General features: G+C 45.9%; 1 protein-coding gene across 2 annotated transcripts; it reads right to left on the bottom strand.

Moving 5' to 3' along the window:
* Positions 1–9,164: 9,164 nt before the first annotated feature.
* LOC127783916 (uncharacterized) lies at positions 9,165–12,323 on the bottom strand. 2 transcript variants are annotated; one of them, XM_052311072.1, is made up of 2 exons: positions 10,605–12,323; positions 9,165–9,483 (listed from the first exon to the last, which is right to left on the bottom strand). In XM_052311072.1, exon 1 carries the CDS (start codon positions 12,046–12,048, stop codon positions 10,729–10,731), a length of 1,320 nt encoding a protein of 439 aa, XP_052167032.1. In that variant the 5' UTR covers positions 12,049–12,323; the 3' UTR covers positions 9,165–9,483; positions 10,605–10,728. The 2 variants fall into 2 exon arrangements, with proteins under 2 accessions (XP_052167032.1, XP_052167033.1); XM_052311073.1 differs by lacking the exon at positions 9,165–9,483 and adding an exon at positions 9,493–10,388.
* Between the last annotated feature and the right edge of the window lie 2,067 nt (positions 12,324–14,390).

The raw sequence follows: 14,390 nt of genomic DNA, 5'->3' as shown, positions 1-14,390 counted from the left end.
AAGAGTGACAGCGAGGAGGACTAGATCCAGATGAGGATGACATCTGTGTGGCCAGAACTACCTCCTCCTCAACTAGATCTGAGGCGGCGGCAACAGTAGAAGAGGAGGCCAGCCTCGTCACCCTCCACCGTGCAGAGCTCATCGCTGCTGATCTTGTTGCGCTTCGCTGTGCAGAGCTTGTCACCGGCTGGCCTGCTCACGGTGGCCCAATCTGCCCAGCACCGAAAGAGAGGAAGGAAGGAGAGGCCGGTGGTGGAAGAAGAGGGTGGTGCGACGATGGGCAGGGAGGAGCCCGAGATGGGCGGACCAACAGAGGCGTCATCAGTTATTGTTGCATTCGGTGGGGCAAAAAGGGAAGTTGATTTTTTTTTGGTGGGGGGAGGGGGTAGAGAGAGTGTAGGGGATGGGTGGAAAAAGGGAGGGTGAAAGAGACTCTTAAAAGGATACACGGTACCATGTTTTTAAGTGCAAAGTAAGATCGCTAGTGTCTCGGCCTCTCGGATAGCTCGAGTACTCAATTTGTGATGTAAAGTATGTTACCTCCCAATATCTTCTTAAGACCATAAATTAATCAGCCATCAATTAATGAGATGTCTTTATGGATCTCACGTTAAAACCTTCATCAACCTTGTAGTGAAAACGGAGCGGATTCGAACGGATAATGATCATTGCCATATCCTAAATCATATTTTTAAGCGAATGCGAAGCAAATTATTCGGATGTCGGAAATGGTACGGACCCGGTTCCAAAGCAGACTAAAGTTGTCATATGTTATGTGTGTATGCAGGCAATACACCATCGACGGTGAACAATTATGTACTTAATGAATGACCCATCGTAATAATTATGTACTTAATTGCTAAACAAGATGAATATATGATATACATAATACTAAAATACAGCTAAGCAAGTGTGAGATAGACGGTGAAAACTTTGTACTAAGAAATCTATTTTAATTGATGAATTATGTTATTAGATGGGCCAACTCATGTTATATACAATAGATAATGTAGTTATATGGATTGATAATTTTGGATTATCCGGCAAACGGCCTATTGAATAATCCGGCGGAAATATCGGATAATTTGCATCCGCTGGATTTTAGAAATACCATATCCGCATCCACCGGATTTGTACAAACTCATACCATATACTTGTTTTGGACGAATTCGAAACGGATTAGATCGGATAATATCGGATCCGTTTTTGCCCCTACTTGTAGTTAAATGCTACCAAAGATATGCCTTTATATATATGCAAGTATGTGACTGTTTTCGTTCCAAGTTCCAACTTACTCCCACCATCCAAAAAAAGCCAACTTCATATTAGGATATGTATGTTCAGATTCATTATACTATGATGTATCATATTTCTGTACGAGGTTGGTTTTTTTATGGAGGAAGTATCTAGCTCTAGTAATTATTTATTCTTCGCACCAAGCCATCGCAGCTAAGCTCAAGGAAAATGATGGGGGAAGTTACTAGGCCCAATTTGACACGAATGAATCTTCCTGTCAAACATGCGCCACAGCAATATTTTTGTGGTTATACAGTAAGCAAATGTTTAGACCACCAACCATTGTAATTTGGTACGGTCATAAACAGTCATACTGTGTAACTGTGTTATCTACCTCATCTTTTTCGCGCATATTCACAATAGCTGCGTGACAGCTACTCATCGTAACCACATGCACTGTGAGATTGCATTAGCAAACAGAATATTAGTTGAACTAAACAGAGGCAAAAATTCGGTTTCAAAAAAAAAAACAGAGGCAAAAATCCAACTCATTTCCAGTTTTTTTCCTCTGTGGGCCACAGCCTATACCAGATAACTGGAGCAGCTGCCAAAATGTTCCCCAGGGTCAGTGGAACTTTTATCATGTACTAGTAGAGTCAGTCAAGCACGTCATAGATCGCCTAATCTTCTCACCGTCCCATTCACTGACCACCAAAAATGACAGAATAATTCTCCCCTTTTTCCCGTAGAAACTACAGTATTTTCGAATGAAATTCCTCCAAATGTCCTGCGCGGCCAGATTGAGACTGTTTACGCATTTCGCCGAAGCTTACGTATACGACGAGTGATTTACCAGATACAAAAATAATTTTAATTCTGTTCTTTAGGACAGCAGGTCTAAATAGAACCTCAAATAACCCTAAATAGCGAGACCAGCTGTCGAAGTGATGTCATCGAACCTATAAATTTAACAGTCAACGTAAACCACGCACGTGTTAACGATGTGAGTTGATCCAAACTACATACTCTCTCCATACTTATAAAGGAAGTCGTTTTGAACAGTGACACGGTCTCCAAAACACAACTTTAACTTCTTATTTCTATAAAATATTTATTAAAAAGTGATATATGTATACTTTTATGAAAGTATTTTTCAAGACAAATCTATTCATATAATTTTTACATTTTCAAACTCAATAACTTGAGAGTTATTCATGATTTATATTCCCAAGCTTTGACTTAAACATTGTCTTAAATGACTTTCTTTACGAGTACGGAGGGAGTAACTCCTGTGATGATAGATTAGTACTAACACTCTCTCCGTTTTTCAAATATACGATGCTTTGATTTTCTGATATATGTTTAGCCATTTATTTTAGTTAGTAACTATCATCTATTCTATATTATTTTTAACTTGATTTACTATCACATGATTTATTTTTTGAATTAAAAATTAAATACAACGAATGATTAAATATTTGTCGAAAAATCAATATCGGCTATATATTAAAAACAGAGATGGTATTACCTTTCCTACTAGATGGTACTACTTTTCCTACTAAAAACAATTAATCCACCCGTCTCCATGAACCATCTGTTTCCTACCTATTGCCTAATTCAGCTTGATATATAGTTACCACGCGAAAAGGACGTGTGCTGTCACAAACGTGCCACGGAGGCATAGTGCATGTGTGTAGCCATTTCGGCCGGTGAGCAGCTCACCTGCCTCGTCTACGGATCGATGCATGTATCAACGGCAGCATCAACGCGTGGTTCCAATTCTTCCCCTACGCGTACGTACGTCCATCTATACGAGCCAATTAATCACTTGCTACTGTAGCCGTACTATTGTACTTGTACAACACTTCATTAATTACTCCTTCCGTTTGACAGTCTAAAGCGTTTTAGTTGTCCAAAGTCAAACTTGAACCAAATTTATAGTAGCAACTTTTTAACGTTATAAACAAATATATTATAAAAATATATTTAATGGTAAATTTAATAAAAACAAATCTGGTGATGTAGATTTTACGTACTATATTTTCATATAACCTTAATCAAATTTAAAATGGTTTGACTTAAAAATAAAATACCTTACATTTTAAAACAAAGTTAATTATGCTCTCTTTCTTTAGACTTATAAGACGAAAAATCTAAGCATAAATAAATAAATAGTTTTTTATTAGCTTTTTTAAGCCATAAGTCACTCTAACACCATTAAGCTATGTTGATTTTTTTATGTGAGATAGAGGTATGACTCAACCACTAAACTAAGGACATTAAATGCACCCGCTTGTAAATCATATAAGTCAACAAGCTGACTTAAAAGTGTAAGCTAATAAGATTAAACCTAAACAAAGGCATTTAGTATCTCTATTTAAATTTGCATTTATCGTTGCTCGTTGCTCGTTATTCCAAATTTCTAATTTTCAACGTTTTTTCCAAAAATGTTCTTCTATTAGTCAGTGAGATTGGCTGGAGGTAAATGCTGACAGGATAGAACACGTCTGATTCTCTATGCCCACCAAAAGAGGGCAAAATGAAGTTTTGACGGTATAATTACTCTGAATCTAAACAATTTAAACCTACAAACACATTACATAATTGTTAGTAGTATGACTGTTTGGGAAGGAGGGACTAAAGTTTAGTCCCTCTCATAAAAATTTTAGTCCCTATGGGAGGGACTTATACTTTTGTGAGAGGGACTAAAGTTTAATCCTCATTCCCAAACATCACCGAATATATTCACATAGTATGATACTTCTAGTAGTAAATTTTGATGAAAAATGTATTTATATATTAGATCAGTCAATTTATTTTCCTTTAAGTATCAATAACTTTTAAACGATCGGATTTGCTTTATATATATACGTAACCATCCTCTTCCGTCTATCAGACAGGCCTGACCTCCACCAAATACTACCTCCTATCCTCATCCAACCCCATCTTTCACCAACTTTGTGTCACCATTATCATCTCCTCCCTCACATCCAGTGTTGATTCTATCGCCCTACCTCTCCTACATTGTATTGACTATCTTCTTACAACTGGCACAGTGCACCTATCACCAACACCAACCTAATGTTCTCCGCTCCGATAACCGAGGAGGCGCCATTGCCGTGTCACCACCCACCACCTTGCTGACATAGCCCCGATCAATCAATCTAAGTCAAAAAACTCTCTATTCTCCCATCGTCACCCTCATGGCACCACCCCGAACTTCAATCCAGCATATCACCACAAGCACAATTGTTCATTGGTAGCATCGGAGAGGGCATATTGGCTGAAAAGAAGAATAGGGGCACAAATATTGCACAAGGGGTTGTCTATCTAGTTCTTAAGTAACTTTTCCTAACCATCCAGATTGCATCGAGATTCGTTCGTGAACAGTAAACCTTATTCTCTCCTCTTCTGTTTTCCCCCACCGATGCGGCCCTCCACTCCTCCCGATCACACCAATCCCGTCCTCGCCAACTAGCCTCTAGGCATCAGCATCACTGCGCAAGGACCACAAGTCTAGCCTCCTCCTCCTTCCCCCTCTGCCTCTCCCTCTCTTCATCCCTAAGCCGGCAACGGTACTGTTCCCTTATGCCGCCTTCTTCCTAGTCTCCGTCGACTCGTGCCACTGGATTTGCCACCACGGACGGCCGCTTCCCAATCCCACGGCTTCCCTCACCCCTGCCACCAACCCTGTCCACCACTAATCTTCATCTCTGCGGCTCCGATGATGCCCCTCCCCCTCCCACACAACAGGTTTGGCTGCCGCCAAGGTCATTCTTCTAAACCCAAAATAACTCCCCTTTTGCCCTACCCTAGCCCCCTCTCACCCCTATCCTACCCCAAAACCCTAAACTCTAACACCACAATCGCTAAACCATCACCAAGAAGAGGAGCTTGTCATCGATGCCATCACCGCCAAGAAGTCATCTTATTCCTCTTCTTCGTCTTCTCCGTCTCCCCACCAATTAAGGCCCCTTTGAATCGCATGATTGAGAAAACGTAGGATTTTGATAGGAATATAAGTGTAAAACAGAGGATTGCAAATCGCAGGAAAAACACAAGAATGACCGTTTGATTGAACCGCAGGAAAAACATAGAAATTGGATGAGAGAGATAGACTTAAAGGAAAGATACCAAGAGGTTGAAGCTCTTGCTAAATTTCCTCCAATATCTCTATAGGAATGCTATTCCATAGGAATTTCAAAGGATTGGATAGGATTCAATCCTTTGTTTTAAAGGGCTTCATAGGAAATTTTTCTATAGGATTAAAACCCTTCAAAATTTCTATGTTTTTCCTCTAAATCAAAGTGCCCTTAGAGTTTGAAGACAACTCTCTTATTGCTAGGGAACATGTAACTAGAAAATCTTTTTGCACAAAGAACGACGGTGACCAAATTATTGGACCGAAATCTTTAGGATTTTCGGTCGCCGGATGAAAGTATCAAAAGCCCAAAGGAATTGCTGCTATTTGCAGGATGACACCGGGAGGAACATGATGAGTCACGCACGGTCTCCGAGGCATGACCTGGGGCCGGGGCCGGGCCCGGGCCCGGGCCGGGGCTGTGGCTGACGAAGATGACAGATCAGGCACGCCGTTTCCCCGAAACAGGAGATACTCTCCCCCGGGTTGGTGCGTCCATCGCCCGGACGTGATTACGATCCGCGAGTTGGTGACGGCTGGCCCGTACGCCGGATTATATTTGGACCGGCCGGCCGGCCCCCGTGCGAGCGAAACGGACAAGATCGACGACGGCGACCATGCACGCACGCCGGTCCACCACCTCGCCGCGTTGTGTCAGCTCGCCACGCACTCTGTAGTCTGTACCGCTCTCTGCTCCGCGGCCGGGCCAATCATGCCAACCTTTGACTCATGCGGCCGATACGTTGTGTTGCCCGGGGGGGGGGGGGGGGGGGGGGGGGGGGGGACCATGCCGATTCGAAACGTTGCAGTACGCGATGCAACACCGGCACCGGCGTCGCACGCGCGCGCGGCCGCCCACGAAGCGGCCGGCAGCGACGACGTCGACCGGTCGATGGATGGATCGTGGCCGACGCAGCACGGCAGCGGCGCCGGCGCTGGCCAGCCTTGTCCCCGCAGTGGCAACCCAGCCCGCAGGCAGGGCAGGCGCGGCGATTTGCAGGGCGGCTTGAATCGAATTGATGAATAGCTTTGGCGCTGAGCTTGTACGTTCTCGTGGATCGTCACTGGCGCCGTGTATGGTCGGGCACCCGTGCACTGGACCGGCCGGTTTGTGAATCCTTCTTGTTACAACCACAAATCTTCCTATCTCCATTGAAACCTCGTATTATTCGAGATCGTATAAGTAGGGCATTATTTGAGATCGTATTAGGCTGTGTTCTACACAGTACATTTTTTTCCTAACTTCACTTCTCTCTTTTTTACATACATGCTTTCCGAATCGCTAAATGGTGCGTATGTTTTTTTTAAAAAAAAATATCGAAAAGTTGTCTTAAAAAACATATTAATCTATTTTTAGTTTTTTAACTAATAATTAATTAATCATATGTTAATCCACTCTGTTTAGCTTAGTACTCCCTCGTCCCATTTTAAACGCAGCCATGAGTTTTCATATCTAACTTTAATTGTCCGTATTATTTGAAAATTTTTTATGTTTAGTATTTTTATTTTTGTTAGATGAGAAAACACTAATAGTATTTTACGCGTGACTTATGTTTTTAAAATATTTTAAAGTATTTTTAAATAAGACGAACGATTAAAATTGTACACGAAAACTTATCGTTTCACTTAGAATATGGCAGAGGGAGCAGGAAGAAAAGGTTTCAATATCCCTCAAAAGAACGCACGGACTACTTAATAAAAGTGTATTTCCTCCGTCTAAAAAAATACACACATTTTACTTAGATTAAGTTTTTATGTAACAGAGCGAGTACGCCTAATCAGTTTGTTGTGTGAGGAAGGACAGGACTACAGCCTACAAGAGGAATTAACACTGTGCCACGCCAGATCAGCAGTGCCCGGCCATCCATGATTCATTCACCGGCACACAAAAGATGAGAAAGAAAGAGAGAGACAGAGGTAAAAACCCGCCTGAACAGTACACTGATTACTGGTTACTGCGCTCTTCCTATTCGCTCGCTGCCATGCATTCACTCGGCACGGAAATCAGGGCGGACGGCCGGCCGGCCGGCGACCACCACTGATCGGCAATGGCGAGGGCAATAGTAGCTACTCGATCGCTGCAAGGTGCGTGGTACTCGTACGTGGTGCCGCCTCCTGTGCAGCTGCGCGAGCGAGCAAGGCGACCAGACTTTTGGGCTCTGAAAAGCCCCTAAACTTTTGGGTTTGGCTCGAAATTATATGCATCCGGCCGTGATCAGGCACAGGGTCACGCACAGGCAGGACCCCCCCCCCCCCCCCCCCCCCTCTGCCCAGAGATCATCGCCATCATCATCCCAACCCATTGACACAGCCCCAGCCCCAGCAGCTGTATAACTGGGCAACACACGCTGACCCGGGTACTATCAGTACTGAAGGGAAGCTTAAGATTCTAAAGAAATTACTTATCAGTAACCAGTTAGTGAGAGTGAAAAAAATTTAGGTATCTTAGCTTTCTGGTTTCTAATTTATTTTCATTATATAATTACATCTTTTAAAGTGTTTTCAAAATCTGCGTGAAAAATCTAGAGTATTACAGCTATGTTTAGATTCCAATTTTTTTCTTCAAACTTTCAATTTTTCCGTTACATCGAACTTTTCTACACACACAAACTTCTAACTTTTCTGTCACATCGTTTTAATTTCTTCAAACTTCCAATTTTAGGGTGGAACTAAACACAGCCTACTTCCATCCTTCAAAGTAAGTTCATTTTTCATCCGTCATATGCATACCAATAAAAACATAAAAAGACTTAAATATCTACGGTTCCTCACTTTATCAAATCACAGTACAACTTTTTCTCTATTTATTTACTCTCAATATATTTATCTCATACTTTCACAAATTTCGATATAATGATCACTTAAAAGTAAGTTTATTTTAGGACAAACTGTATAGAACAAAATTGATCTTATTCCAGGAGCAGGAGAGTTGTGTATTACTATGAGAAAAGCTGCAGAAGGTCCCAAGCATGCCCTAGTCTCCATCTCACAATGTGTTTGAAGCAGGTAGAAGGGCATCATTGCAGGGCAGCAGAAACAGAGTTATTCCCTGCCATGGCCGCTAACCATGATTCCAGCCAAGAGACCTCACATGCTGCTACTACTGCTAGTACTGCCAGTACTACCACCTACTGTGATGAAGCAGGATAAGATGGATGATAGATGCAGAGACACTACTCCAAGATCTCCATGACCAAATCATCATCGACTACCCTGTCACTCTCCACAGGATCAGAGGGGTTAATTACTTTAATATAATCTATACCCTGTAATTTACACCTGGCTATTGTGTTAGGCATTGTACTACGTGTTCACCCCGTTGCCTATGTTTTTAGATCGACGCTAATTAATCCATCACTGTCATGCTTGATCACCACTTGGATCAATTATTACTACTCTTCTCAAAAGTTGCAACCCTAACGATAATAGGAGCAGTAAAAGAGAGATCCTCCTTTTCCTCCACTTTTGTCATGGCATATATGTATATGTACTAACTGTAAGATCTTCACCTGCCTGGTTTGTGTGATGTGTTTATGATGATCACATCACAAAGCCACACGGAGTGTGATCAATTACGACCATGTGGAGTGTAATCAATTATAGCCAATTGATTGGTATACATGCATGTCCTAGAGATAGATTAGCTTCTTGTTGATGAGATCATTAGCTCAAGTACTACTACAATAACACACAAGGACCCTCGATAGACAAATCAAGCTAGCTAGTAGTGTGCATGGACCCCAGGTGGTAGTGACACTACACATGAGAATACAAAATTCCAAACCAATTAACCGAAGTTCCCTATCATCTCTAAACAAAATTCAAAAATGCCATCCATCAAGTGCAATACATCAACCCTAAACAAATTAATCCCGAAATGCCCTCAATCAAGTGCAAATATCAAATCTAGCCCCCACTTGAGCAAAATTTAATACAAAACCCAGGGACAGATACATGAGAAAAAAAAAAAGAGTACCACTGGATGTCCATCTAGGGGTGCAATCAAGTGCAGGCAAGGGGGACACATGCAACAACTTGTCACACTCCAACCTCTCCCAATCTCTTTCTCCCACTCCCACTCTGTCTCTCTCTCCCTCCGCATTAACCTGAACGAGCCAATTAAGAAGAAACTTAACTAGAAATTATAATGTTCGCCATCTGATACAACCCCAAATTTCAGATCCAGAGATATAAAGTTTATATGGTAAGATATGGTAATGTAAAATTATATATCTTATTAACGTAATCGTAGATTAAGATCCATACATTTACGAAGCTAGAGCTACACACTGTAAAAGAAATCTTTGATGTGCAGGTATGGTAAACAGAACAGTCCCATCAGTAACGAAGAAGATCACGGCAGATTAGGAGGAGGCGATGGCGGTGGATGTGGAGCATCACATGCCGTGATCTTTCTTTAAATTGATTAGAATATGGCCTAACGACGGTCAGCTCGGGGGATGGTACGGTTGTTGGTCTCCTCCATCTATCAACAACCCACCATATCCATCAAATGAGATCAATCTACTATACTACTACTAGTAGTAGCTTGTGGCCATTATTATTGTTATTCTTTCCATCTCTCTCGCCTTCATCACAGGGGGGAGTGGTTAGCATTAGCAAAGCCTAGAAATCCAAAGCTAACTTCTAGTAGTAGTTAATCAACTGCTGCTGCTACTACTAATGGTGTAATGCTAACTGCCAGTGAGAGCTAAAAAGAGGCCCTGATCTCTCCTCTCTCTCTCTCTCTATCTATCTAGGACATGAGCTTTCTTTCTCCTCTTGTCCCCGTCCTTTTTTGGAGGCTTTTATGGTGGTTTTCATACGAGGAAAAGGATGGATCCTTTGGTCATGCAGCTCGTTTGGTGTGTTGCCGCGTTGTGGCCGGTGCAGCAACAACAAATTCAGGAAGAGATCATCACTCGCCGGCGGCCGGAGATTTCGCCGCCGTTCCGCCGGCGATCAGCCAGCCAGCCGTTCGGTATTGCACTACGACGATGCCGTCTAGAATCTGAGTGTATCCAAGAGAGAATCGGAAGAGAGATGAGGTTTTTTAATGCAGTAGAGAACAAAATTAAGGACGGCGGGAATGGCGGCGAAGGCATGTGAGTGAGAGGATGGAATGAGACGAAGTCGAAGAAGTGGTGATTAATTTCAGTAATAATAGTAGTAACATGAAGTGAGTATACAGCTAAAAAGGCTATGTAAAAATTAAAATCGATCAGACCTTTGTTGTTTGTGATGCATGGCGGCCATGGCGTCGTGTTCGTTCTTGTGCTTGGTGCTTGGTGCCACTAGTTGACAAGAATCAGAAGAGAACAGTGTGATGATGATGCTTTCTGTTCTGTCTACTACTCGGATGTACAGATCCATGGGTCGAGGCCCTCGCCTCGGGCGGGCCGCGCGGCGGCGGTGGAGCCATCCGGCGGCTTGTCGGCGGCGGCGGCTTGTGATGACGATGGTGCGCCGGCGTGGGAGGTGTAGTTGAACTTGCAGCTGCCGGACGCGACGACGCCGGACAGCTCGTCGCCGCCGTGGTGGTGGGCGTCGTTTCTTGTGGGGAGGTGGTGGTGCAGGGCGCCGGAGGACATCAAGCCGCCGCCGTCGGTGAGGCTGATGCCGCCGCCGAGGAACTCCGAGAACGACGGGGACGGCGAGGCGTCGTGCAGCCGCGCGCCGCCGCCGCCGCCCTGCGCGAAGCCGCCGAACATGGGCTGCGACGCGGCGGCGAGGACGCTGGGGAAGGAGAGGTAGCTGCCGCTGCTGCTGGTCGCATCGTGCTGCATCCGGAGGAGCGCGGCGGGCGTCAGCTGGAAGGTGTCGCCGGCTCCGGCGGCCGCGGTCGGGTTGACGGACGTGGCGGTGGTGGCTGCGGCCGTGCTCGTCGTGGTGGCATTGGCATTGGCGACGGCGAGGTTGGAGGAGGACGGCGTTGACGTGGACAACGGCGTCGACGAGGACGAGGACGTGTAGGGCGGGAAAGGGGACGCCGCCGTGGGGAGCTTCTGCGCGAAGGGGCGGAGGAGGTACGGCGGCAGCGAGGAGGCCGGATCGCCGGCGGCGGCGGAGCGGAGGGCGGACGCCGGCGAGGGGAAGAGGTGGTCGAAGCGCGTGCGGAGCGAGGCGGCGGGTGCCCCGACGCCCGCGACGAACGGCGGCGAGGGGATCCCGGTGAACTCCTGCACCATGGCGCGGAAGTTGGAGGTGTCGGTGGTCAGCACCGTCGTGGGCGCCCGCCGCGACGCCCGCGTCCGCTTCCTCGACCCCCTCGCCGGCGCCGCGGCCACCGCCGCCCCCGCCCCCGCCCCCTCTGACGACGGATCACCCTGCTGCTGCTGCTGCTGCTGCTGGTGGTGCGCCCCCGCCACGCCCGCGTCGGCGGCGACACGCGGCGACGACGAGGACGGCGCCCCCGCCGCGAACTGCGCCGCCGACCAGGGCTGCAGCTGCACCCCCTGCTGATGCTGCAACGACGTCCCCACCGAGCCGAGCTCCTGGAACCCGTACATCGATCCGCCGTGGAGCGAGAACCCCGACGACGAGGAGGGGCGGAGCAGCGCCGACAGCGGCGAGGAGTCCACCCCACCACCACCACCGCCTCCCCGCGAATCGAACTCGTCGTCGCCGCCGCTCGACGACTGGAGACTCCCTCCACTATTACCAGAATCCATCACCCACCGGTGCAAGTGTGCAACTCCCCCCCAAGCCAACCACCTGAATCGCTCGCTCACCGACTCGAAACGACCATCGCGGAGAGGGGAGGGAGAAAGGGGAAGGAAAGGAAGCCTTGGTGGTATAAAAAGGGAGAAGAGAAGACAAGGCGAGGCGGGGCGGCGGCGGCTGCGGCTGCTGGGTTCGGAGCACGTTCTGGCGGGGACAAAAGGGGGGAGGAGGAGGGGGGAGAAGCGGGCGGAGGGAGGAGGACGAGGAGGCGAGTGCGACTTGGCTGGCGTGTTTACATGTGGTGGTGTGGCTGGTTTGGTGAACCACATATATCGCTCTGATTAGTCGCGCGCGGGGGGGGGGGGGGGGGGGGGGGGGGGTGAACAACTGACGCTGGGCCCCGCCGCACCACGGAGGACGTTAAACGGTTTGGTCCCACCGGACGTGTACACAGGACTCTCACTGTGGTTCTATATAGTAGTATAGTATGTAATATGCTCCCTCTAAAAAAACGAATCTACGACTGAATGTGGCACATTCTGTATACACTGGTAGAGAAATGATCTTTGCTGGGTCGACCCAAAACCACAATAATCTCAGTTTCAAAAAGAACCGGGACTAAAAATGATCTTCAGTCCCTGTTGAAAACCCCAAAGGCATTATATGATCTTTAGTCCCAACCGGGACTAAAAAATATCTTTAGTCCCGGTTCATCCCTATCAAGTTGATGTCAGGGGGTCGAGGATCTTTAATCCCAGTTACTAAAGATCACCACTTTACTTCCGGTTGAGAACACCAACTGGGACTAAAGATCAAATCGATCTTTATCCCGATTGGAAACACCAACCGGAACTAAAATTCGAAGCATAGTATATAATCCATATCCCTTATCCTCTCATCCACAGATCAAATCTCTCCCCTTCTTTCCCTTTCTCCTTCGCTTCCTACATCCTCATCCCGATCCATCCCCTCCACCTCCTCCCCTTCCTCATCCGATCCCCTCCCCTCTCCTCCACCTCCTCCTCTCCCCTTCCTGCCCATCCTTCCCTTCCCCTCCACCTCCTCCCCTTCCTCATCCCCTCCCCTCTCCTCCACCTCCTCCTCTCCCCTTTCCTGCCCATCCTCCCCTTCCCATCCAGTAGCCGGCGGCCGCGCGGGGCCGTGCCCGGCGGCGGGCCAGTGGCCGTGGCAGGCGGCGGCGGGCCGGGGGCGGCGGGGGCCGCGCCGGGCGGCGGCAACGGCGTTGTTTTCTCTCTTTTTTTTTTTTAATTTGTGATTCACATGTATAGTTTTGTGATTTATTGGATGGATCTGAGATGACCTGTGATATATTTGATTTGTGTGTAATTTTTTAGGATTTGTGATGTATTTGATTTGTGTGTATATGTAACATTAAGATTTGTGATGTTACTTTATTTGTTATGTGGATTTGGGATGTTAATTTGATTTGGGATATGCTTCCCACTTGAATTGGGAGAAAATAAAAAAAAAAGAAAAGGGGACCATCTGGGAATGCCGCTATTCTCTCGTTACTCCCGGTTGATCAAATAAAAAAAAAAGACCATCTGGGACTGCTACTATTCTCTCGTTACTCTCGACCATCTGGGACTGCCGCTATTCTCTCGTTACTCCCGGTTGGTTTTAGCAACCGGGATTTTCCCGGTTGATAACACCAATCGGGAGTAAAGATCCATCTTTAATCCCGGTTATTTGAACCGGGATTAAAGATAGCGTTCTTTAGTTCCGGATTCGTAGTTCCGGTTGGAAAACCGGGACTAAGGGGGTTACGAACTGGGAGTAAAAAGCACTTCTCCACCAGTGATAATAAATTTAGACAGAGGTATATCCAAATTTGTAATACTAGAATATCGTATTCAGTACTAGATTGGTTTTTTATAAGACATATAGAGTACCGGACAACTTGTGGGGGGATTAGGAGCTTATATGGGAGAATTGATACTACGAGTAGTAAAGAGTGCATGTATACAGTACTTAGTCCTAATCAGCTACAAAAAGTATACTCTTTCCCACGTATAGCATAGCTACGGAGAAGCATGTACGGAGTATCTCTTTTCCAGGTGGGGATATCCAAGAATGCAATAGTAAAGAAAGAAAGATTTATAATAAGGCTGTGTTTAGATCTGAAGTCAGTACTTTTCGATTACATCAACATGTCATACACACACAAGTTTTCAATCACATCATCTCTAATTTCAACCAAAATCCAAACTTTGCGCTGAACTAAACACAGCCTAACTATGCTTCAAATGTATTTTTTTTAAAAAATTGTTTATCTAATATATACTCTGATTGTACCGTTGCATTCATTGTAACTAAACAATATCTCACA

This window comes from Oryza glaberrima, chromosome 9 (assembly GCF_000147395.1).
Source record: "Oryza glaberrima chromosome 9, OglaRS2, whole genome shotgun sequence".
Lineage (NCBI taxonomy): Eukaryota > Viridiplantae > Streptophyta > Magnoliopsida > Poales > Poaceae > Oryza > Oryza glaberrima.
The sequence above is the reverse complement of the archived record's forward strand: the minus strand, read 5'-3'. Positions and strand labels throughout refer to the sequence as shown.